Genomic DNA, 21,976 nt, shown 5'->3' with positions numbered 1-21,976 from the left:
CTCCTTCCCTCCTCCCCCGGCTGGTGCCCTGCGCACTACCCACACCCGTCTGCCTGCCACCCCCCCCTCTCTACCTTCATCTACTCCTCTTCCCCCCCCATCCCCTCTCTATCCCACTTCTCTCCCCTCTCCCCTAAAGAGGTCCTTCTCCTTGTTACCTCTAGTCGCCCCACCTCATGCTCTCTGGACCCGGTCCCATCCACTCTGTTGCAGTCTATTGCACCTGAACTTCTTCCCTTCTTAACCCACCTTATTAACACCTCTCTGACATCTGGCTACTTTCCCTCTACTTTCAAGACTGCCAGAGTCACCCCCCTCCTGAAGAAACCGACACTTGACCCCTCTGAGATCAAGAACTACAGACCGGTTTCCCTTCTATCCTTCCTATCTAAAACTCTCGAACGTGCTGTCTTTAAACAACTGTCCTCCTATCTCCACCAGAACAACCTCCTGGACTCCAACCAGTCTGGGTTCAAAGTGGGTCACTCGACAGAGACTGCCCTCCTGGCAGTGACGGAGTCGCTCCATGCCGCTAGAGCGAACTCTCTCTCCTCCGTTCTGATACTCCTGGACCTGTCTGCAGCGTTCGACACGGTGAACCATCAGATCCTCCTCTCCACCCTCGAGGGGATGGGTGTCTCAGGCTCTGCACTCTCCCTGTTTGCATCCTACCTGACGGGTCGCTCCTACCAGGTGATGCTGAGAGGGTCTGTGTCAGAACCACACAGGCTCACAACTGGGGTTCCCCAAGGCTCGGTTCTGGGTCCTCTTCTTTTCTCTCTCTACACTACATCTCTGGGTGCTGTCATCCACTCCCATGGCTTTTCCTACCACTGCTATGCCGATGACACCCAGCTGATCCTCTCATTCCCCCCCTCTGATACCCAGGTGGAGGCACGCATTGCTGCTTGTCTGGCTGACATCTCGGAGTGGATGTCGACAAACCACCTGAAGCTCAACCTGGACAAGACCGAGCTGATGTTCCTCCCGGGGAAGGGCTGTCCGCACCGAGACATGGCCATCACCATTGATAATGCTGTGGTGACCTCAACTCGGACTGCGAAGAATCTGGGTGTGACCCTGGACGATCAACTGACGTTCTCGGCAAACATCGCATCAGTGACAAGGTCCTGCAGATTCCTGCTCTACAACATCAGGAGGATTCGCCCCTTCCTCACGGAGAAGGCAGCCCAGGTGCTCATCCAGGCTCTCGTCATCTCCCGCCTGGACTACTGCAACTCCCTCCTTGCTGGTGCTCCGGCATCTGCCATCAGACCTCTGGAGCTTGTTCAGAAAGCTGCGGCTCGTCTGGTGTTCAACCGCCCCAAGTTCTCCCACACAACCATCCTTCTCCGTTCTCTACACTGGCTCCCCGTAGCGGCTCGCATCCAGTTCAAAACCCTGGTGCTAGCCTATAGGGCAGTGAAAGGAACAGCTCCTTCCTACCTCCGGGCTATGGTCGATGCCTACACCCCTGCCCGACCACTTTGGTCTGCCACCTCGGGGCGACTGATTGCCTCGTCACTCAAGGGTCCTTCTGGCCGATCCACACGGTCACGACTCTTTTCTGTTCTGGCCCCACAGTGGTGGAATGAACTTCCCACTGATGTTAGGACAGCAGAGTCACTGCCCATATTTCGCCGCAGGCTGAAAACCCACCTCTTCAGGAAACACTACCCTTCCTCTCTGCCTGACCTACTTGTTGTTAACTAGTTGTACGAACGCTTGTTTTCTATTGCTGTATTGTTTATTGGATCGTGTTTAGTCGATACACTTATTTGTTTTAGCTCATGCTCATTTGATTTAGCTATTTTGTCTCATCTGTTTAAGGAAATAGGTAGCTGATATATTGCACTTTTACCTTAGCGCTAGGTATACTCTTGGTTGCTTGTTTTTGCAGAAAATGCACTAAAGACTTCTGGTGATTAGTAGTTTTCGTTCCCTACCTATGTTGAATACACTTGTAAGTCGCTTTGGATAAAAGCGTCTGCTAAATGACTGTAATGTAATGTAGTTTGACCTGTTTTGATATTCTTCTACTGGTGTTGAAACCCCATAGCTCTCTAGTAGTGCAAGCCGGTCTTTCTCCTCAAAAGTAATATTATTGTACATTAAAACTAACGTGCGAGATCTATTGAAATATACACTATCTGACAGCAGTTGACGCGCAAATTCTTGTTTGTATCAGTTGTGTCGTATGTTATTTTAGGCCTACTATTTATTTGATTGAAATCAATGTTTCCTATAGAAGTCTGAAAAGCCAGTGTAGATCGCTAACTACTATTGTCCTAAACTGATCATTGCAGGTCATAATTATTACTACACATTTTGAATGTATTAGGAAAGTTTGTTCAGTGTACTTTTATTATTCAAAAATGTGTTTATGTTGTATGGATGGAGTTCTCTTTGCCATTACCACCACAGAGTCAAGCTCCATCCACAGAGCCAGCCCATATAATCAGTTTGTTCAGTTTAGACACACTTATCCAGAGTGAAATGACATTAAATGGTCGAGTAAATATAGGGAGAACAATGATTTAGTGCAGGTAACTAACAAGTAACCAGGATAGCAGGTAAACATAAAACCTTGCATCTGCATAAAGGTGTTACTTAAATAACATTCTTAGCATTTTGTCAAGGTAAATAACATGAACAAGTATCCAACATGCATCTACAGAGAATAATTATAATAGGCAAGAAGATGTAATAAACATTATGTACCGGTAATTCATATAATTTATATTAATGGTTGCTGTGAAAAGGGTCCATTGTTGTGAACACATTTTAAAACTTAAAAAATCTCTATACTGGGAATAGCTTGTGAAAATGTAGATTAATTAATTGTCCTTTTTGAGAAGTCTACACTTATGTGTGACCACATAATGTTGTGAATGGGGTGAGTCGCAGTGCAACTATTTAATTACTCTGACATTAACTTGATTAACATAAAGCATGGCATAGCATCCATTAATCTATGAGCAAATACCTATACTTATTCTTCCTCTTCCAATGAATCAGAACATTGTGAAACATGTGTCAAACTGTCATGTTCTATTTATTGCATGTGATTTGAAGATTGTCCTCCTCTTCTGTGCTCTTGATTGGGTTCTCTGAAACTCACAGCCTTGCACATTTAGGTCACTTTGTCACTCAAACAGAATTGTGTATTATTTCGGCTCACTATGTCATACAACAATGCATTTGAAGTTTGCTTATACAGACAACATTATTTAGTATTAGCTATTACGGCAGCTCCACTACACTAGCAGACAAATCATGTAGACATATCCTAAAATCTTAAGTAAATGGTTGCACTCAGAAAAGTCAGTTTACTTCTCTTAAAAATATATATCACTAAATAAATAATGCAAACAGACTTTTCTGACTAAATATTTGTAGACAACTATAGGCCAACATACCAGGGGGTCAGAGCAGAGCACATCTAGCGGAATATCTAAAGAAGACAATTTAGAACAAATAAACACAGCTGCTGGAGCCCAAAGGAAGAGACCACACACACACTGAACTACTGACTTTCTGCCGTGTGGAAGGTCTTGTGACGCAAGATTACTGCTTCATGCTTGGACCTGAAACCATTCCACCTGTATTTGAGACAGACAGACAGACAGACAGACAGACAGACAGACAGACAGACAGACAGACCGACCATTTTGCAGGAATGCTGTCTGGTTTGGTGTAGTATAGTGTTGTCTAGGACTGGATCTGTGTGCGAAGGTTTGTTTATTTTCATGTTTGGGAAGGCAGACTTTCCTGGCAGAATATAGAACAAGAAAGGCAAATATAAGCAGGTCCTTTGCATTCAAAGGACTTCAAGGGAAATAAGCTCTCCAGCTTTTTTTGTATCCTATATAAGATGTTAGGTTATTTTAAAAGTTGATGCATTGAAGTGAAATGTTTTATGTAAGTAATCTTTTCATTGTAACCCTGGAGTACACCAGAGGGTCTACAAAAGAAAGGTCATGTTGTGTAGCACGATTCAGTGTTTCTGGCCTGGCAAATAGCCTATTGTACATGATCAACCAGTCATGTCAGTTTGAACAGAATTCAGCTCTATGTATTTCAAGTTTCAATTATGTTGTCCAATGTGTGGTCCTTCACTCACTTTATCAAAGTCATTCTGGACCTCTGAAAGGACATGCTGTGCACTAGAAGTAAAATAGACAGAACACACAGGGGTCCTTGAGGTTCCAGGGGGTCCCCAGCGTCATATAGCATTACAATCAGTTTAACCACTTCAATCATATACTGTATAGGCTATTTGAAAATAGCACATCACAACACATCACATCGTGACACGTTGTAGATGCAGATCTGTCTGTCAGACAGACAGGCTGTGTTCATGAACCCGGTTGCCTGGTGTTAAAAGCTGTCACACAGGCTGCTGTTCCAGACCTTGAGGCCGTGGCTATTGTCATGTCCATAGACACACTCAAGTGTATATGGGAACAAAATATAATTCTCCAACATGTATGTAAACACAGACAATACATTATTAAAATGAAATCACTAACATGAAAAAGTAAAAGTATCATTCGTCAACATGTATTTAAAGACATTATTTAAAGAAAATGAAATCACTAACATAAATAAGTTCATTAAAAAGCATGAATAGAGGGACAAGTTGCATAATCTTGAATACACAAAGATCAAATACAACATATAACATAATATAAATATTAGATCATGATAGACCATAATAGGCTACCGCTTCTACTTAAGTTATTAACAACACATTTACTTGAGAAGTAGGCTACAGTTTTTGGCTACTCTACCTACTCTACCTAACATCACAAGACTGCACTGAGTCACTTAGTTGAGCAGCATGCTAAACAACTTCCCTGTGGGCTAAATTGCCTTTTACAGCCAAAAGCTTGACTTTTTAGCGTTCTGTTGGAAGCTGGCCAGTGACAGTCCCATACACTGTGTGTGTGTGTGTGTGTGTGTGTGTGTGTGTGTGTGTGTGTGTGTGTGTGTGTGTGTGTGTGTGTGTGTGTGTGTGTGTGTGTGTGTGTGTGTGTGTGTGTGTGTGTGTGCGTGCGTGCGTGCGTGCGTGCGTGCGTGCGTGCGTGCGTGCGTGCGTGCGTGCGTGTGTCTGTGTGCGTGCACGCGCACAAAAGTGCCTCTCTAGCATAGCTCTCTAGCAGACAGCCAGTGTCTATTGGTCATAAACCTGGTTGCCTGGTGTTAACCCATTAAAGGGATAGTTCACCCAAATAATTACTTTTTTCTGTCGATTAGTCACTTCATGGGGACTTGAATTCATGGACATTTTTTGTCGCATTCCTAAGCCTATAATTTGATGACCAGCGGACCGGTAGGCTGCGGTTCCGGTAGGAGACAAGGAGATTCTTTGTGTCTTGTCCAGACCTTGAGGCTCTGACTGCTATTGGCCGGGTTTCCCAAACGAATTTGAGCTCATGCGCAGCCTAGAAGCTGCGTAAGAGCCTCCACGCACCTGCGCAGTAGCAACCCCGCCACGCACTATCTTCATTAGTAGCAGCTGTGTGTGCTCTACGTGCCATCTAAACTGGCTTCAGGAGGCACCATCGTCGTAGGTGCTCAAGCGCACGGCATTACGTGTGTGCTAAAACTACATTCGCGAGACAGCATAGACGTAAAGACCTCCTGGACGAAGTCTACGTAAAGCCTATGTAAACTACGTAGGGCTGTCCTACGCTACACTGCAGTTTAAACACCCTTTGCGAAAGTGAAATGGATCATAAAAATACCAGAGGCAACTGTCAGATGTCCAGAAGCAGTCCACTCCAAATACAACTTTTGAATAATATATTTATGAATGAAATTACAGTGGTGAGTTGACATCTGCAAGGTAAATAAAACACTAAAGTGTCAAGCAATCATTTATTTCCAACATTGGTTATATTATCCATTTACAATGTTCTGGGCCTTATGTATCTTTTAGACTTTCAGAAATAAACATACATAATTAAAAGTTATTAAAGGGATATTTCACTTTAAAAAAACTTTGGGTAATTGTATCGTCTACTCAGGCTTTTGTGAGCCCCCCAGACCGTTTTTAAGTTGCTTGATTCAGTATTTAGATATTTGATATTAATTTTATCAGACACGCCCCCTTCCTATGCAAACCCATTATAACTTAAAACTACATTTTTAACATGTTAGATTCATCAAAAACACCTCCTTGGTTTTGGTGACTCACCCTGCCCTCCTAATACGCAAGGGGGCCATGTTTTTTTTCATTTATTTTTAATATTATTTTTGGAAAATAATTAAAAATAGTAATAATAAAAACACGGTCCCCTCGCCCTGCCTTGGCTCCTCATAAAAGTATAGAGGACCTCTATACTTTTATGAGGAACCAAGGCCGTCCCGAAATACCATCCTCAATGGATCACCTCTCAACTTCACCTCTCTTAACCGTCATAGTTTTGTAAGATGGTCTTCCCTCTAAGTTGCAATGTAACACAGCTCTGTTTACACTTATATTTATTCCCATTTATATTTAATTGTACATACATTTGATTGTTTTGTTCCACTTTTGCTTTGCCAATGTAAACATATGTTTTCTCATGCCAATAAAGCTCCTTTGAATTGAACTGAGAGAGAGACAAAGAGAGAGAGAGAGAGCGAGAGAGAGAGAGAGAGAGAGAGAGAGAGAGAGAGAGAGAGAGAGAGAGAGAGAGAGAGAGAGAGAGAGAGAGAGAGAATATAGTGCTTTAACTTTATTCCAATTTTTTTTTTAGTTTTTAATCAAGGAATATCACTTACAGCACATTGCAGGCATTATTTGTCTTCTGAACATACTCATGTGATTTTTGAATATCTTCCAGATCGACGACCGCAGCCACAACCACCCTTGTCAGTGACATTTCATCACACATTGACACACATGGGTAAGAGTATGTACTGTATGTCTTTAACATGATTTGTACTGTACTTGTAAAGCTATATGACAGTGACATAAATCATCTTTATGGATTTGTGCTGCAACATCATTATTCAAAATTTAAGGGGTATGTAAGGAGTATTTTGCAGATAGAAACTTATGTCACAATCCTTCACATTTCCTACACAGCTAATAGTAATGCTGTCTTAAGCTAGCCTGATTATCAGACTGAAGCTTTAAGCTTCAGTCCACTCAGAGAGTGGGCGGGGTCTATGGTCTGGAACCAGGCTAGTCTTAGGCTACTGTATATTGGTTTATTTCAGAAACAGACCTAATATAGGCCTACTGAAGCCTTTCATTAAAATTCATAACATTTAATAAAAATGCATCTAATTCCTATTTTCTAATCCTTTAGTGGAGACATCTCTGTAGACCCCAATGATGACTACTACTACTATGAAGATTACCCTGATGAAGACTTTGGGAGATGTGAGTATGGACGTCATGGTTCATACTTTCCCCCAGTGCTCTATTCTCTGTTCTTCATTGTGGGTCTTCCAGGGATTGTGCTGGTCTTCTGGGTCATCATATTTAGGGAGAAGCTCCGCACCATGATTGATGTGTGCCTCCTCAACCTGGCCTTTGCTGACCTTCTCCTAGTGTGCTCCCTTCCCTTCCTAGCCCACCAAGCCCGGGACCAGTGGCTGTTTGGGGATGCTATGTGCAAGGTGGTCCTAGGTGCTTACCAAATTGGCTTTTACTGTGGGATCTTTTTCATCACCCTGATGAGCGTTGAGCGCTAACTGGCTATAGTGCACGCGGTTTACGCTCTGAGAACACGAACATGCTCCGTTGGAATGGCTGTAGCTGCTGTTATATGGGTTGCTGGAGTCCTCGCCTCTTTTCCAGATGTAAGTTTTCTTCAGGTACAAGAGGCCCCAAGGTCAAGTAATGAAACTGTTTTGTTCTGTGCTCCCTTATACACCGGACATCATGAGAATGGCACCGCGATACACAACAGGCACTATCACTCTGGAGCATCTTCGGCCTTTTCAAAATGAATATTCTTGGCTTACTGATTCCGATGGCCATCATGGGTTTCTGCTACACACGCATCGTTAGGAGGCTCCTGTCCAGCCAATCATCCACGGAACAGGCCATCCTCTCCAGCCAATCATCAATGGAACAGGCGATCCCCTCGAACCAATCATCCACGGAACAGGCGATCCCCTCTAACCAATCATCCACGGAACAGGCCATCTGCATGGTTGGCGTTGTTGTACTTGTGTTTTTCTGCTGCTGGGTGCCATATAACGTCGCATCGTTCTTCAAAGCATTGGAATTACTTCACGTCCAATGTGAGAATGTGAGAGCAGCAAGGCAATCAAATTTACTCTACAAGTCACAGAGGCCGTCGCTTACTCTCACAGCTGTCTCAACCCCATCCTGTATGTTTTTGTGGAGAAGAAGTTCAGGAGGCACCTCCAGAAGCTGATGTGTCAGGTTATGAAGACCCTCATCTCTCAGAACAGAGACACGGGGTCTGTTTGTTCACAAACCAACAGTTTGGATGAAACATCCACTGTTGTGTGAAGTGACAGTTGTGGAATTATTTGGGCGATGATAGTAATCATTGCTATTATAGAGTGTTTGTTCAGTAACAGGGGTCTCCCCATTTGTCCCACTCTTTAGTAAACAGAAAACACATTTTCAGGACAGGATACCAATTTGATTCAATCAGGAGATATAATTCATACATGATAAACAAGTCAAATTGGAAGTGATGGGACAGGAAAACAATTGGAACTGTAACGCAATAAAACTGAATCTTATGCATGATTTATGTGGGGTTCTCTCTCCTGATTGGATGAAACTGATGGATGGAATAGCAGCAGATACTTTACCCCCCCCCCCCTCTCTCGCTCTATATACTGTAGGGCATACAGTAGTAGAGTATATATTTACATTGAGATTTTTTTAGATGTCTTGTCTGTGTTTACTGTATGCATGTTGCACTGAGGAGAATGACAAGTTGCTCCTACATTAATGTTCTATGGGAATGACAATAGCAGCCACGGCCTCAAGGTCTGGAACAGCAGCCTGTGTGACAGCTTTTAACACCAGGCAACCGGGTTCATGAACACAGCCTGTCTGTCTGACAGACAGATCTGCGTCTGCAACGCGTCACAATGTGATGTGTTGTGAGCTTGTAGATTGGCTATTTTCAAATAGCCGATAGATAAAGTATAGCCTACAATATGGTTGAAGTGGTTAAACTGATTTTGATGCTATATGAAAAAAATCGCTAGGGACCCCCTGGAACCTCCTCAAGGAACCCTGTAGGGTCCCCGGACCCCACTGTGAGAACCAATGATTTATGTTACTACTTTATGTTATGTCTCTTTTACTTCTAGAGCACAGCATGTCCTTTCAGAGGTCCATATACTGACTTTGATAAAGTAAGTGTAGGGCCACACATTGGACAACTGAATTGAAACTTGAAATACATAGAGCTGAATTCTGTTCAAACTGACATGACCTTTCTTTTGTAAACCCTCTGGTGTACTCCAGGGGAAGTGTGCTTATGTTGCTAAGTCTTGTTGTCTGTCTGTCTGTCTGTCTGTCTGTCTGTCTGTCTGTCTGTCTGTCTGTCTGTCTGTCTGTCTGTCTGTCTGTCTGTCTGTCTGTCTGTCTGTCTGTCTGTCTGTCTGTCTGTCTGTCTGTCTGTCTGTCTGTCTGTCTGTCTCTCTCTCTCTCTCTCTCTCTCTCTCTCTCTCTCTCTCTCTCTCTCTCTCTCTCTCTCTCTCTCTCTCTCTCTCTCTCTCTCTCTCTCTCTCTCTCTCTCTCTCTCTCTCTCAAATACAGGTGAAATGCAGCAAGAGGTGGCTGCTGCTTCACAGGAACCTTGCGTCACACGGCCTTCCACATGGCAGAAAGTCAGTTCAGAGTGTGTGGTCTCTTCCTTTGGGCTCCAGCAGCTGTTCATTTGTTCTAAATGGTTAAGTACATTTACTCAAATACTGTAGTGGAGTATTTCCTATTTTCAGTACTTTTACTTCTTCTCCACTACATCTCAGAGGCAAACATTATACTTTTACTCCACTATCGTTTGAAAACTTCAGTTACTAGTTACTTTGTAGCATACTAAACCACTTCAGCCCTTTATACTTTCTGGCCATTTGAAAATAGCCGATCTACAAGCTCACAATGCATTGAGATGCCATGCATGTACAGCTTGTAGATCTGCTATTTAAAAAAAAAATGTGTATATGTTGATGCAAATACTTTTGTACTTTTACTGAAGTAAATTTTCAATTCCGGACTTTTACTTGTAACAGATTATTTCAGTATTGACACTTATACTTAAGTAAGAAATGTGAATACTTTTTCCACCACTGATGGTCAAAACAAGTTAATACTTTCAAAATCATTCAAAAGTAGCAGAAATAGCCAATCTAAACGGTGTGAGCTTGTAGGGTCTGCTATTTTCGCTGTTTATTATTATTATTTTAATGTTTTAAATTTCTAATCCCACGATTGTGTAAAATAATTGTGATTATCTCGCGTAATTGTGCTCAGACTAGAGTTTGATTGATTGATTGATTGATTGATTGATTGATTGATGTAGTTTATTTAGAAAGACATGAGAATAGTACATGACAGTACATAACAGTACATGGAAGTACAAATTCACAATACAAGGTCTACTAAACTGGAAACCCTCATTAAGCACTAAGCTTGTTTAAGATGAGAACCCCATGCACACAAATCATGATGAATGATTCAAGTTGGGTAGAAGGTGTTGAATAATAAACAACATTATAGGAATTAGATGATCATAATAGTAAGTATTTACACAATGATTTGAACGCATACAGATGTGCAAGCCGAGGTTTTCCATAAGCAGGATGCGACCTCTAGTGGTAGAGTAGTGAAGAACATTGTACTGTCACAGTCTGAAAATAAATAGCAGTATTATTAAATACACACCATGAAGGAATGTTAGTTGACAGGGAGTAACATAAATGTCCACACAATCAAATCAGATGTTATTAGTGAGTTCTCTCTCTACGGTATGCCACACACCTTAGCATCTGTTATCTTCTGCTATTTAACTGACATGGCCTCATTCTCCATGCATTGTATATTTTACACGACTCATATTACGATTATTTTACATAGCCTGCCCTAGGCTATATCTGAACCCGTTTCCCCTGTTCCCGTCAACCCCGTTTTTCTAGTATTTCACCCACTTTTCACTTAAACACACACATGTGAATTATTGGCTATAGGACTATAATGGCAGAATAAATTGTATTTTATTTTATTTAAGTAGCACTATTATAAACATACCAGGTTTAATGTTTGAGTTCTGCTATCCTAGTTGCTTTATAATACTAAGTTTGTAGTAACTGTCCTTTATTTACGCGACCATTTACTATGTCGTCTCTGATCATGCACTTTGAAAATCACACTGGATAAACTGAAAGTTATAGACGCTGAGAAGAAGTAATTCTCTGATTGGTCAGTGGTCAGGAACCTCCTTCTCTGGGAAGAACCGTACACGCCACTAGTAGTGATTGGAGGGGAACTCCAGCCCACACTCACCCCACGCTCTCATTCACATTTATGATTGGTGGGGCGCTCACAGACAGTACTAAGTTGAATATATAAAAACCACTGTCACTGTTCCCCAGCACATTTCTTTGTTATTAAACTCTAGAAATAAAGCTAAATCATGAGTGGAAGAGGTAAGACCGGAGGAAAGTCCAGGGCGAAGGCTAAGACCCGCTCATCTCGTGCCGGGCTCCAGTTCCCCGTGGGCCGTGTCCATAGGCTGCTGCGTAAAGGCAACTATGCCCAGAGAGTTGGTGCTGGAGCCCCGGTCTATCTGGCAGCTGTTCTCGAGTATCTGACCGCTGAGATCCTGGAGCTGGCTGGAAACGCAGCTCGTGACAACAAGAAGTCTCGTATCATCCCCCGTCATCTCCAGCTGGCCGTCCGCAACGACGAGGAGCTCAACAGACTGCTGGGTGGAGTGACCATCGCTCAGGGCGGTGTGCTGCCCAACATCCAGGCTGTTCTGCTCCCCAAGAAGACCGAGAAAGCCGCCAAGAAATAAATCAGCTTCTTTCAACAACAAAAAACCACAAAGGCTCTTTTAAGAGCCACCCACTATTTCAACATAAAGAGTCCATTCTAATGCCCTCGAGGGGAGGGGGGTGGAGGAAACATGTATATGCGAATACTAAATAGGTGCCACATACTCGGCATGCCCATTTCTAGACACAACATGGCGCACGGACAATCTAAATATGATAATTAACACTCATTCACAATATATTGTTCCCATCAATCTTCATTTTAACAAGCTTCTGAAGTCCAGCCAAAATGCCTCCATTCTGCTTCCATTTCTGGATTACTGCTAATTGTGCACACTGTAGATGAAAAAGGCCACTAACAATTACAAGAGTAGCATTACAGGTGCCAGGTTTCATAGACAAGTCACCTTACCCCTGCTCCCTATACTTTGTAGGTCATCTCTGATGCAATGTATAGGTCATGTCATGACATGATGTCTGAATGACGAGAAAGATTTACATTTGCTTTGTATTCGGATCAACTCTCACTTGAAAATGTGGGTGGTCCTTAAAAGGACCTTTGTGTTTTCGTAGCAGACTATGCAGTTTACTTGGCGCTGGTGTACTTGGTGACAGCCTTGGTGCCCTCAGACACGGCGTGCTTGGCCAGCTCACCGGGGAGCAGCAGGCGGACGGCGGTCTGAATCTCTCTGGATGAGATGGTGCGGCGCTTGTTGTAGTTAGCCAGTTTGGAGGCTTCACCGGCGATGCGCTCAAAGATGTCGTTGACAAAGGAGTTCATGATGCCCATGGCCTTGGAAGAGATACCGGTGTCAGGGTGGACCTGCTTCATGACCTTGTAGATGTAGATGGCATAGCTCTCCTTCCTGGACTTTCTGCGTTTCTTGCCGCCCTTGGTGGCGGTCTTGGTGACAGCTTTCTTGGAGCCCTTCTTGGGCGCTGGCTTGGCGGGTTCAACCATGGCTCTTTCTCGAAGTAAGAAGTAACGGACACACCGATTCGCACCAGTATTTATGCCAGGCCAATGCAAATGGAGTGTGCTACTCCCAGCACATGATTGGTGCCACTGCTTATGTGGAGGGAGGTGTCTTACACTGTCTTTGTTTCTTCATAATGTTTTCCCGCCTGCATCATCCATTTATCCCACTAACATATAGGGATAAAGTATAATAAACATTAAGGGTAAATCTTATTCTATATTTGAATTGAATTAATAGTCCTATTCCACGATCCAATTTCAATCCAGTTGTAACACACTTTCTAGCTATGCATAATGTATACTATACTATAGTCTATTTATATTATGGTCTATTAAAATAGACTATTGCTACTAATCCCAGATGATACTTCTATGACCCATGTCCGTGACCAGTTGTACCCTACCTCTATTGTTGTACCACACAAAGGGTTAGGGTTTTGATTTGATCATGTTCATTATAGCTGGGATAAGTGGGGTCTCTGACTTCAAACACATACTTGGAGACATGTGTAATTTTGTGACATGGATTAAGTGGTTCCCTATAACCGGTCCCATATGGTCTAGCAGTTAGGATTCCTGGTTTGAACCCAGACTGGTCGGGTTTGACTCCCGTTATGGGAATCCATTCTATTCCTAACTAAATCAGGGAGTATGACATGATGCTGGCAACTTGGCAAGTGGGTGTGTGTGTAACAGACTGTTATAGTCCAAAAAACAGCTGTTTATAAGCATAGTAGCACGGTCAAATAGAGTCACTCTCTAGACTAGTAGAGATGCGCGGATGGGTTTTTTTGTCACCCAAATCCGCGTTAACAAGTTCATTATCCATCCGCCATCCACCCGCGGTACTTATATCATCCTATTTATAGATCCGCACCAACCGCACCAAATAATTGTTATTTTCCTGACGTTAGTTTTCTTATAAACAGTGTTACTCACCACTGTCGCGATGCAGTGACTGTATACAATCCACAACCATGGTAACAACAAGCGCACGTCTTCATTAAGTTACTTTCGCTTTCAACCACTTTGTTGCCATGTCAGCTTTTTATAAGCGACTTTTAATATAATAAACTTTATTTATATAGCACCTTTCATGACATAAATGCAGCTCAAAGTGCTTTACAGAAAAAGAAAGAAAAAGTGAAAACAAAACACAGAGCAAAAACAATGCTCTGTGTTGCGACTTTTGGGCTTGTTTGGCACTTGTTTTGGGCTTGTTTTCATAGACCTGGCTACTTATTTCTCTCGCAACCTGGCAACACTGGCTGCCTGGAAAGCAACATGTCGTGAGCGGCTATTTTGTGCCTGGTGTAAAATGACGTAATATTAAAATACTACAAACGCACACACGGTGAAATTTAGTGCTTTTTAAAAGCTATTATAGGCCTATAGATTGATATCATTAATTTAATTCCCGCATTATTTCACCCGCGGTTTATCCAATATGAATTAATAATTATATTTGATTGACCCAAATCCACCCAAACTGCGGTTAACTGCGGCAACCGCGGCTAAAACCGCGATCCGCGCATCTCTACTAGACTAGACACTAGAAAGTGCTGGACCTATTGGTTGCCCTATCTTAACTACAGTCTTCATCTTAATATTGAGTTGACTATATAAAACGTCTTATAACAATTACATTCGTGTTATATTAGTTATCCTCCTGGAATGCATTGTGTGTAGCTTGCTGGAAGATTTTCACAAGAGGTTTTCTTGATAAGTGGCCACAACAGTCTACTTTTCCTTGATCCCCCCACTGGAGACTCTGAACAGCATACACACAGATTTAGAGACAGGTTAGCTTGGCTCATGTTGGTATGGCAGTTTATTCAAATTACACACAACTCACGCGCTGGTACCTTTGGTCTCAACCAGAGTGCCCTTTGCTACCAGACTATTGACTCAGTTTCATCTGCTGTGTAACACCTGCAATCATGCAATTTCATTATGGAAAGTAAACTCTGTACTGAAAATGTGGGTGGCTCTTAAAAGAGCCTTTGGGTTGTTGGTAGAAGTCATTGTGATGTCATTGTTAAGTCAATTAACCGCCGAAGCCGTACAGAGTGCGTCCCTGTCTCTTCAGAGCATAGACAACATCCATGGCGGTCACGGTCTTTCTCTTGGCGTGCTCGGTGTAGGTGACGGCGTCACGAATCACGTTCTCCAGGAAAACCTTGAGAACACCACGGGTCTCCTCGTAGATCAGACCGGAGATACGCTTCACACCGCCACGGCGAGCCAGACGGCGAATGGCGGGCTTAGTGATACCCTGGATGTTATCACGGAGCACTTTGCGATGGCGCTTGGCGCCTCCTTTTCCAAGACCTTTTCCTCCTTTGCCTCGACCAGACATTTTGTTACCGTTGGGTTGTAGATGTGTAAGATGTAACTCGTTAAACTGAAGCCATGTCTATTTATCTGTGGTCTGAGGACGTATAGGAAGACAGGCAGCCTGCTCTGCACTGGGCGTTGCCTGAAAAACTGCAGCCCCACCCCCTTTATTCTGTGTTCTGCATGACAATAACCTCTCCAACGGTTATATTGGGCATGGTTATACAAGCTGAGACTTGGTGGAAGTAATTAACTATTCCCATTTATTCGGCAGTATATATACCATGTATTTTCAAGAATATCGTATTATAAATCATTGTAAGCCAGGTATGGGGGTAAAGCAGTAAACATAACAAATACATGTTTTTGTTTATTGTTAACATTTATTTTGTTTCATTCACATTCACATTATCATGGTCATGAGTAGGTTCACAGTAAAAAAAAATACAAAAAAATATATCCAGACTTCAACATGAATATTGAAAGATATACATAATATACAGCAATAGAGAATATACAGTCATATCATTTATACTATTTGCTAATGACAAATAAATGTTACAAGTAGAGTAATTAGTAGCTGAAATGATGTAGTAAAGACAGACTTCTCAGACAACGGCACAAAAACAGTATGTATCTATCTATACATCTATTTACACTGCTATTTTAAAACAATGGTGAAAATGGAATCCACGTTGACTGTGTGCAAACATCTTAGCTGTAGTATACAACCCTCGTAGACACTCCAAACATGTACAAATGTGAAAATAAAGGTGATTACCCCCAAGCCCCAAATGTTAACTTGCTCTACGGGGTAGTAGTTTAATGTAATAATCCATATCTTTCAATAAAGAAGTGTTTTAATGCCGTCTGTGGCCGATTCTGTCGGAAGTTCCCAATGGGCGGTAGTGACGGGTAGTGACGGGGCGCATCCGGTGGAACCCGGAATTACACTAAATGTAAACAGGAAGAAAGCGAGGGTGAAAAATGGTGTTCGGCCACTGACGGCATTAAAACACTTATTTATTGAAAGATATGGATTATTACATTAAACTACTACCCCGTAGAGCCAGTTAACATTTGGGGCTTGGGGGTAAGCACCTTTATTTTCACATTTGTACATGTTTGGAGTGTCTACGGGGCATAGTGCAGAAAGTTCAGGTCTCCATGGGGTGTGAACCCTACAACTCTCGTAGATTGAAGACGTCTGAATCATAAATACGTCTACGAGGGTTGTATACTACAGCTACAAAAATCTGATCATTATATGTTTATATAATATCATATTTAAACTTTGTGGTGCTGCTATTCTTGTCTCCCTTATAAAATAGAACATTTATTTAAATGAGACAAACGTGTCATGGATAATCTATAGATGTTCATTTTCACTGAGCTCTATTTCAAATGTATCACCTTGGAGCCTAAAATAGGCTACCTAATGAGACCGAATCGATAAGACATTTAGAAAGACCAACTTAAAACAGTGGACTACCACCCTAAAATGTAATTTCATTTGAAGACTGGGCTCTGATTTGGTTGGTTTGTTTAACTAATAACATTATTTTTGTCTTTCATCCGTCTCCCTTGTCTTTTGTAATGGCTTCTAGGTAAGGGTTATAATATACGAAACATGTTACCAATGGTTATGGTCATTAAACATGTGAAAATGAGGAAATAAAAACTCTTGTAAAAAGTTGTGGTTGGCTCTTAAAAGAGCCTTTTGTGGATAAAGCTGGGACAGGTTTATAACAGTTTACTTCTTTTTGGGGGCTGCCTTCTTTGCTGCCTTGGGTTTGGCAACCTTCTTGGCTGGGGCCTTCTTAGCTGCTACGGGCTTCTTGGCTACTTTCTTGGGGCTCTTGGCTGCCTTCTTCGGGCTTTTAGCTGCTACCTTCTTGGCGGCAGGCTTCTTGGCTTTCTTCGGCGATTTCTTGGCGGCCACAGGCTTCTTTGCTGCCACCTTCTTTGGCTTTTTAGCCGCGGCGGGTTTCTTGGCAACAGCGGGCTTCTTTGCTTTGACAGCTTTCTTCACAGCAGGCTTCTTCGCCTTCACTGCTTCCTTGTTAATCTTGAAAGATCCAGATGCGCCGGTGCCTTTGGTCTGAACCAGAGTGCCTTTTGCTACCAGGCTCTTGACGGCGATCTTGACGCGGGCCTTGTTCTTCTCCACATCGTAGCCGCCGGCAACCAGAGCTTTCTTGACCGCAGCCAGGGACACGCCGCCCCGTTCCTTGGAGGCGGACACGGCCTTGACGACAAGCTCAGCGACGCTGGGGCCGGTCTTCTTGGGTCGGGGAGCTGCCTTCTTCTTGGCGGCCTTGGCCGGAGCTGGAGCTGGAGCTGGTGCGACTTCTGCCATAATTCTATTAGATTCTGGTGGTAGCTTGTTTTAATGTTATGTCTCGGTACGGTAGACTAGACTGGTGGAGAACACGCTGAAGGGGCTGGACTTAAACACAACATGAGAACCATGTAGACTCATCGCACACAGCCCCTCTTCTCTAGGAGGCTTAATGTGCCACTTGTGTTTTCTCGTCAACAAAAACAAGATATTATGAACGACTGTGTATAATATGAAATTTAAAAAAGGGCACACCTTCTAGCACACAAGTGCCTTTTTGTCATGAACATTATCTGAGACGCGAAGAACGCCCTCGTTTGTATTGATAGGCTTAACATCTCACTCTTCAAAGGGCAAAACACAATTCCTCCATCATTTCCCTTCTAAAACGATGTTAAACTATGTTACATTAACACCAATCCTCTTAATCCTCTTAGCAGACATACCCAACGGCAGGATAACATAAACTATACTCTTGTTTTATTATCCGTTTAGTTATAAATAGAAGGTTTTCTGACCTTAGTAAACACACTCCAGTTGATGGCAGCGACTCCCATTGACAGAGCTATTGAATTGTGGAAAGCTTTGTTCATTTGTGGACGAATAAATTACTGTGAATAATTAACATCTGATCAAACTAAAGTCAACAAAATAACATCTGATCAAACTAAAGTCAACAAAATTGTCGCTGTCTGTACCTTGCTTATGGAGACAGACATGCTGGTACACAAGCCAGCACGTACCCTTCACATTTTAAAACTTCATGATGCAATGTATTCTGCTGCATCCCGTTGTATGTATTAATTAATTAATCAGAAAACAGTGGGACTGCCATATAGCAAATATGTATATCCCCATATCAATTGGGCCTATACCTTTATAGCAGCAGGGGACAGAACTGTTCAGTAAATATTTAAAGTTACTTTCTTTGGTATAATACCTGGGAGCAAATATGTCTGAATATTTACTTTATTAACAGTTTGCAAATAGTACAGTGGTACAATTTTACAATGATGCTAAAAGGATAACACAAAAACGCTAGGGGCTTGTTTTACGATATACAATTGCATCATCGGGGCGTCCTTATTTGTTTTAGCTCTTGCTCATTTGATATTTGTCTCATCTGTTTAAGAAAGTAGGTAGCTGATATATTGCACTTTTACCTTAGCGCTAGGTAGGCTATACTCTATAGTTGCTGGTTTTAAAAGAGAATGCACTTAAGACTTCTGGTCATTAGTAGTTTCGTTCCCTACCTGTGTTGAATGCACTTATTGTAAGTAGCTTTGGATAAAAGCGTCTGCTACATGACTGTAATGTAATGTAATGTCCTTGAAAAAGAGAGCTTGCTTTCAGTGGGCTTCCCTGAATAAATAAAGGAAAAAGAAAAGATGCAGACATGGAAAAAGTCATTCGCCTTATTATTACCTATGTCACCTAATCACTTTCTGATCAAAGTACAGTAACAAGAAAGAGAGAGAGAGAGAGAGAGAGAGAGAGAGAGAGAGAGAGAGAGAGAGAGAGGGGGAGAGAGAGAGAGAGAGAGAGAGAGAGAGAGAGAGAGAGAGAGAGAGAGAGAGAGAGAGAGAGTGTGAGTCTTACTTTTTTGAGTTCAAGCAACTGTGTGTGTGTGTGTGTGTGTGTGTGTGTGTGTGTGTGTGTGTGTGTGTGTGTGTGTGTGTGTGTGTGTGTGTGATTCATTTAGTATGCTAATGTACCAACGTGGGACTTTGACTCTTTCACTAGATACAAAACATAATCTGTGTGTGGCTCAACATGGTTATCTGAAGGTGTCTTAATATTTTTACTTTTGCAATTCCATTTCCAAATATTGATAACGGTTCCTTACATTCTGGTGTTCTCTCCTTTGGTTTGCACCCTTATACTGAATAAGAGCGACCCAGATGAGCAACTAGATCATTCTGTCTATCTCTGGTCATTTTTAATAAGCCTGTCAATTAGACCGTCGACCGGCCTACTCGGGAACAATGCAAGTTGGGAATGCATCATGCCCCACCCTGGTTATGCAATACCCGTATAATACACATTACCCGTTGTACCAATCTGTCTGTGTCCCTATAATGCCTAGTATGCAGATCTCGTAACCACATTGAGAATGTTATAGACTATTAGAGTCAGTGAAAACACACATCCATGGTCCTGATGACTGATTTTATTTTATATAAAATATATATATTTTTGAATTGGGAAAACAAACTATATAGCAGTCACCAGAACCAGGGGAATAATGGTAATAAGAGGGCTCTATATTCCTTTATCAATCATTCGTTTTCTTTTGTGTTTACCAAGGGCTAGAGATGGAGAGGAGACCCATGTCACTGATCCAATAGCCCAGTGGGGCAGACCATTGTAGTCATTACATGTTTACCTTTGAGAAATAATAAGAACACCAGCGCCGTTTAAAATATCATGAACTTATATACTAAAGCCTACATTTCCACTGCTATAGTTTCAGTCATAACGTTATGATGAATGGAAAACAGTTTTCATAAATGGAAATCTTTTGAAGAAAAAGTGGGTGGCTCTTAAAAGAGCCGTTTTGGGGGTTGTCAGTGATCTACAAGTTTAAGCACGTTCTCCACGGATACGACGGGCCAGCTGGATGTCTTTGGGCATGATGGTCACCCTCTTTGCGTGGATGGCGCACAGGTTGGTGTCTTCAAACAGACCGACCAGATAAGCCTCTGCTGACTCCTGCAGAGCCATGACAGCGGAGCTCTGGAAGCGCAGATCGGTCTTGAAGTCCTGTGCGATCTCCCTCACCAGGCGCTGGAAGGGCAGCTTGCGGATCAGCAGCTCGGTAGATTTCTGGTAACGACGGATCTCCCTCAGAGCCACTGTACCGGGACGGTAACGGTGAGGCTTCTTCACTCCACCGGTTGCCGGCGCGCTCTTACGCGCTGCCTTGGTGGCGAGCTGCTTCCTGGGAGCTTTGCCACCGGTGGACTTACGAGCGGTCTGCTTAGTTCTTGCCATTGTCTCTTTAGTTTCTAATGTAGTACATGAGTTGTGTCAGAAAAGGCGCAAACTGCAGCCATTTATTTCAGCGGCTCTGAGACGCTGTCGTTCTCTGATTGGTCAGTGGTCAGGAACCTCCTACGCTGGGAGGAACCGTTCACGCCACTAGTAGTGATTGGAGGGGAACTCATACACACTCACCCCTAGCTCTCATTCATATTTATGATTGGTGGGGCGCTCACAGACAGTACTAAGTTAAAGATATAAGAAGCTTCGTGTCACTGTTCGCCAGCACATTTCTTTGTTATTAAACTCTAGAAATAAAGCTAAATCATGAGTGGAAGAGGCAAGACTGGAGGAAAGTCCAGGGCGAAGGCTAAGACCCGCTCATCTCGTGCCGGGCTCCAGTTCCCCGTGGGTCGTGTCCACAGGCTGCTGCGTAAAGGCAACTATGCCCAGCGTGTCGGTGCCGGCGCCCCGGTCTATCTGGCAGCCGTTCTTGAGTATCTGACCGCTGAGATCCTGGAGCTGGCTGGAAACGCTGCTCGTGACAACAAGAAGTCTCGTATCATCCCCCGTCATCTCCAGCTGGCCGTCCGCAACGACGAGGAGCTCAACAGGCTGCTGGGTGGAGTGACCATCGCTCAGGGCGGTGTGCTGCCCAACATCCAGGCTGTTCTACTCCCCAAGAAGACCGAGAAAGCCGCCAAGAAATAAATCTACTTCATTAGACTGACCAAACCCCACAAAGGCTCTTTTAAGACCCACACACATTCTATATTAAGAGTTCCTCGTTATTAGTATTAGCCCCTTTTCTCCTGTTAACACTTATTTTCTGCAACAGCAGTTAATAATTGAATTGTATTTGTCATATCAGTATTTCATTTATAGCGTTTACAATGCATTATCATGCTTATGAGGTCAGATCACTCGCCATATGCATTATGTGTATAACTACATAATGTATAGGCCACTCATTAATACAGTTAAATTGCCCACAATCACCCATTGGCTGGACAGATCTAAACATCACATCATACCCGATGCTTTTAAAAAAAAAAAATTGTCTTTTAGGTTGAGTGTTTAAAGGTGTGAATAATGTAAGGTCTATTCTCCCATCGTATGGCAAATAGGCCTAGTTGCTTGATTTTTTTAATTTCTTTTATGTAAGCGTCATTGGGTTCATGAAAGGCGCTATATAAATTTAAGCTGTCATTAACGTTATCGTACTGTCTCCATGTTTTATCTAAAATCTAAAATTCTCCACTAGATAAAAATAGACTTTTGCTGTCCACTACATTGTTTTAAGTCAAGCCTGGTTACATCAAGGTCTATTTGGAATGAAGGACAAT

The 21,976-nt window shown here is 42.7% G+C and overlaps 6 protein-coding genes and 1 pseudogene across 7 annotated transcripts; 3 read left to right on the top strand and 4 right to left on the bottom strand.

The window, feature by feature from the left end:
* Positions 1-6,389: 6,389 nt before the first annotated feature.
* Positions 6,390-8,482, top strand: LOC308100683 (C-C chemokine receptor type 8-like; annotated as a pseudogene). The gene is made up of 4 exons: positions 6,390-6,433; positions 6,834-6,896; positions 7,305-8,156; positions 8,354-8,482. The product of its transcript is annotated as a C-C chemokine receptor type 8-like (transcript).
* Positions 8,483-11,627: 3,145 nt separating this feature from the next.
* Positions 11,628-12,011, top strand: LOC308101026 (histone H2A-like; the record flags this gene model as incomplete). The annotated part of the gene is made up of 1 exon (XM_080450307.1): positions 11,628-12,011. The coding sequence occupies one exon, from the start codon at positions 11,628-11,630 to the stop codon at positions 12,009-12,011; it is 384 nt and encodes a 127-aa protein (XP_080306433.1).
* A 566-nt stretch (positions 12,012-12,577) lies between these two features.
* On the bottom strand, positions 12,578-12,952 carry LOC308101027 (histone H2B-like; the record flags this gene model as incomplete). The annotated part of the gene is made up of 1 exon (XM_080450308.1): positions 12,578-12,952. The coding sequence occupies one exon, from the start codon at positions 12,950-12,952 to the stop codon at positions 12,578-12,580; it is 375 nt and encodes a 124-aa protein (XP_080306434.1).
* Positions 12,953-15,017: 2,065 nt separating this feature from the next.
* LOC308100448 (histone H4) lies at positions 15,018-15,329 on the bottom strand (the record flags this gene model as incomplete). Its single annotated transcript, XM_080449498.1, has 1 exon — positions 15,018-15,329. The coding sequence occupies one exon, from the start codon at positions 15,327-15,329 to the stop codon at positions 15,018-15,020; it is 312 nt and encodes a 103-aa protein (XP_080305624.1).
* Positions 15,330-17,060: 1,731 nt separating this feature from the next.
* LOC308100277 (histone H1-like) lies at positions 17,061-17,666 on the bottom strand (the record flags this gene model as incomplete). The annotated part of the gene is made up of 1 exon (XM_080449272.1): positions 17,061-17,666. The coding sequence occupies one exon, from the start codon at positions 17,664-17,666 to the stop codon at positions 17,061-17,063; it is 606 nt and encodes a 201-aa protein (XP_080305398.1).
* Positions 17,667-20,231: 2,565 nt separating this feature from the next.
* On the bottom strand, positions 20,232-20,642 carry LOC308100278 (histone H3.2; the record flags this gene model as incomplete). Its single annotated transcript, XM_080449273.1, has 1 exon — positions 20,232-20,642. The coding sequence occupies one exon, from the start codon at positions 20,640-20,642 to the stop codon at positions 20,232-20,234; it is 411 nt and encodes a 136-aa protein (XP_080305399.1).
* A 315-nt stretch (positions 20,643-20,957) lies between these two features.
* On the top strand, positions 20,958-21,341 carry LOC308100291 (histone H2A-like; the record flags this gene model as incomplete). Its single annotated transcript, XM_080449285.1, has 1 exon — positions 20,958-21,341. One exon carries the CDS (start codon positions 20,958-20,960, stop codon positions 21,339-21,341), a length of 384 nt encoding a protein of 127 aa, XP_080305411.1.
* Positions 21,342-21,976: the final 635 nt, after the last annotated feature.

The sequence above is a fragment of the Gymnoscopelus braueri genome, assembly GCF_963280865.1.
Source record: "Gymnoscopelus braueri genome assembly, chromosome: 14".
NCBI lineage: Eukaryota > Metazoa > Chordata > Actinopteri > Myctophiformes > Myctophidae > Gymnoscopelus > Gymnoscopelus braueri.
This window is presented reverse-complemented; position numbering and strand designations above follow the sequence as displayed.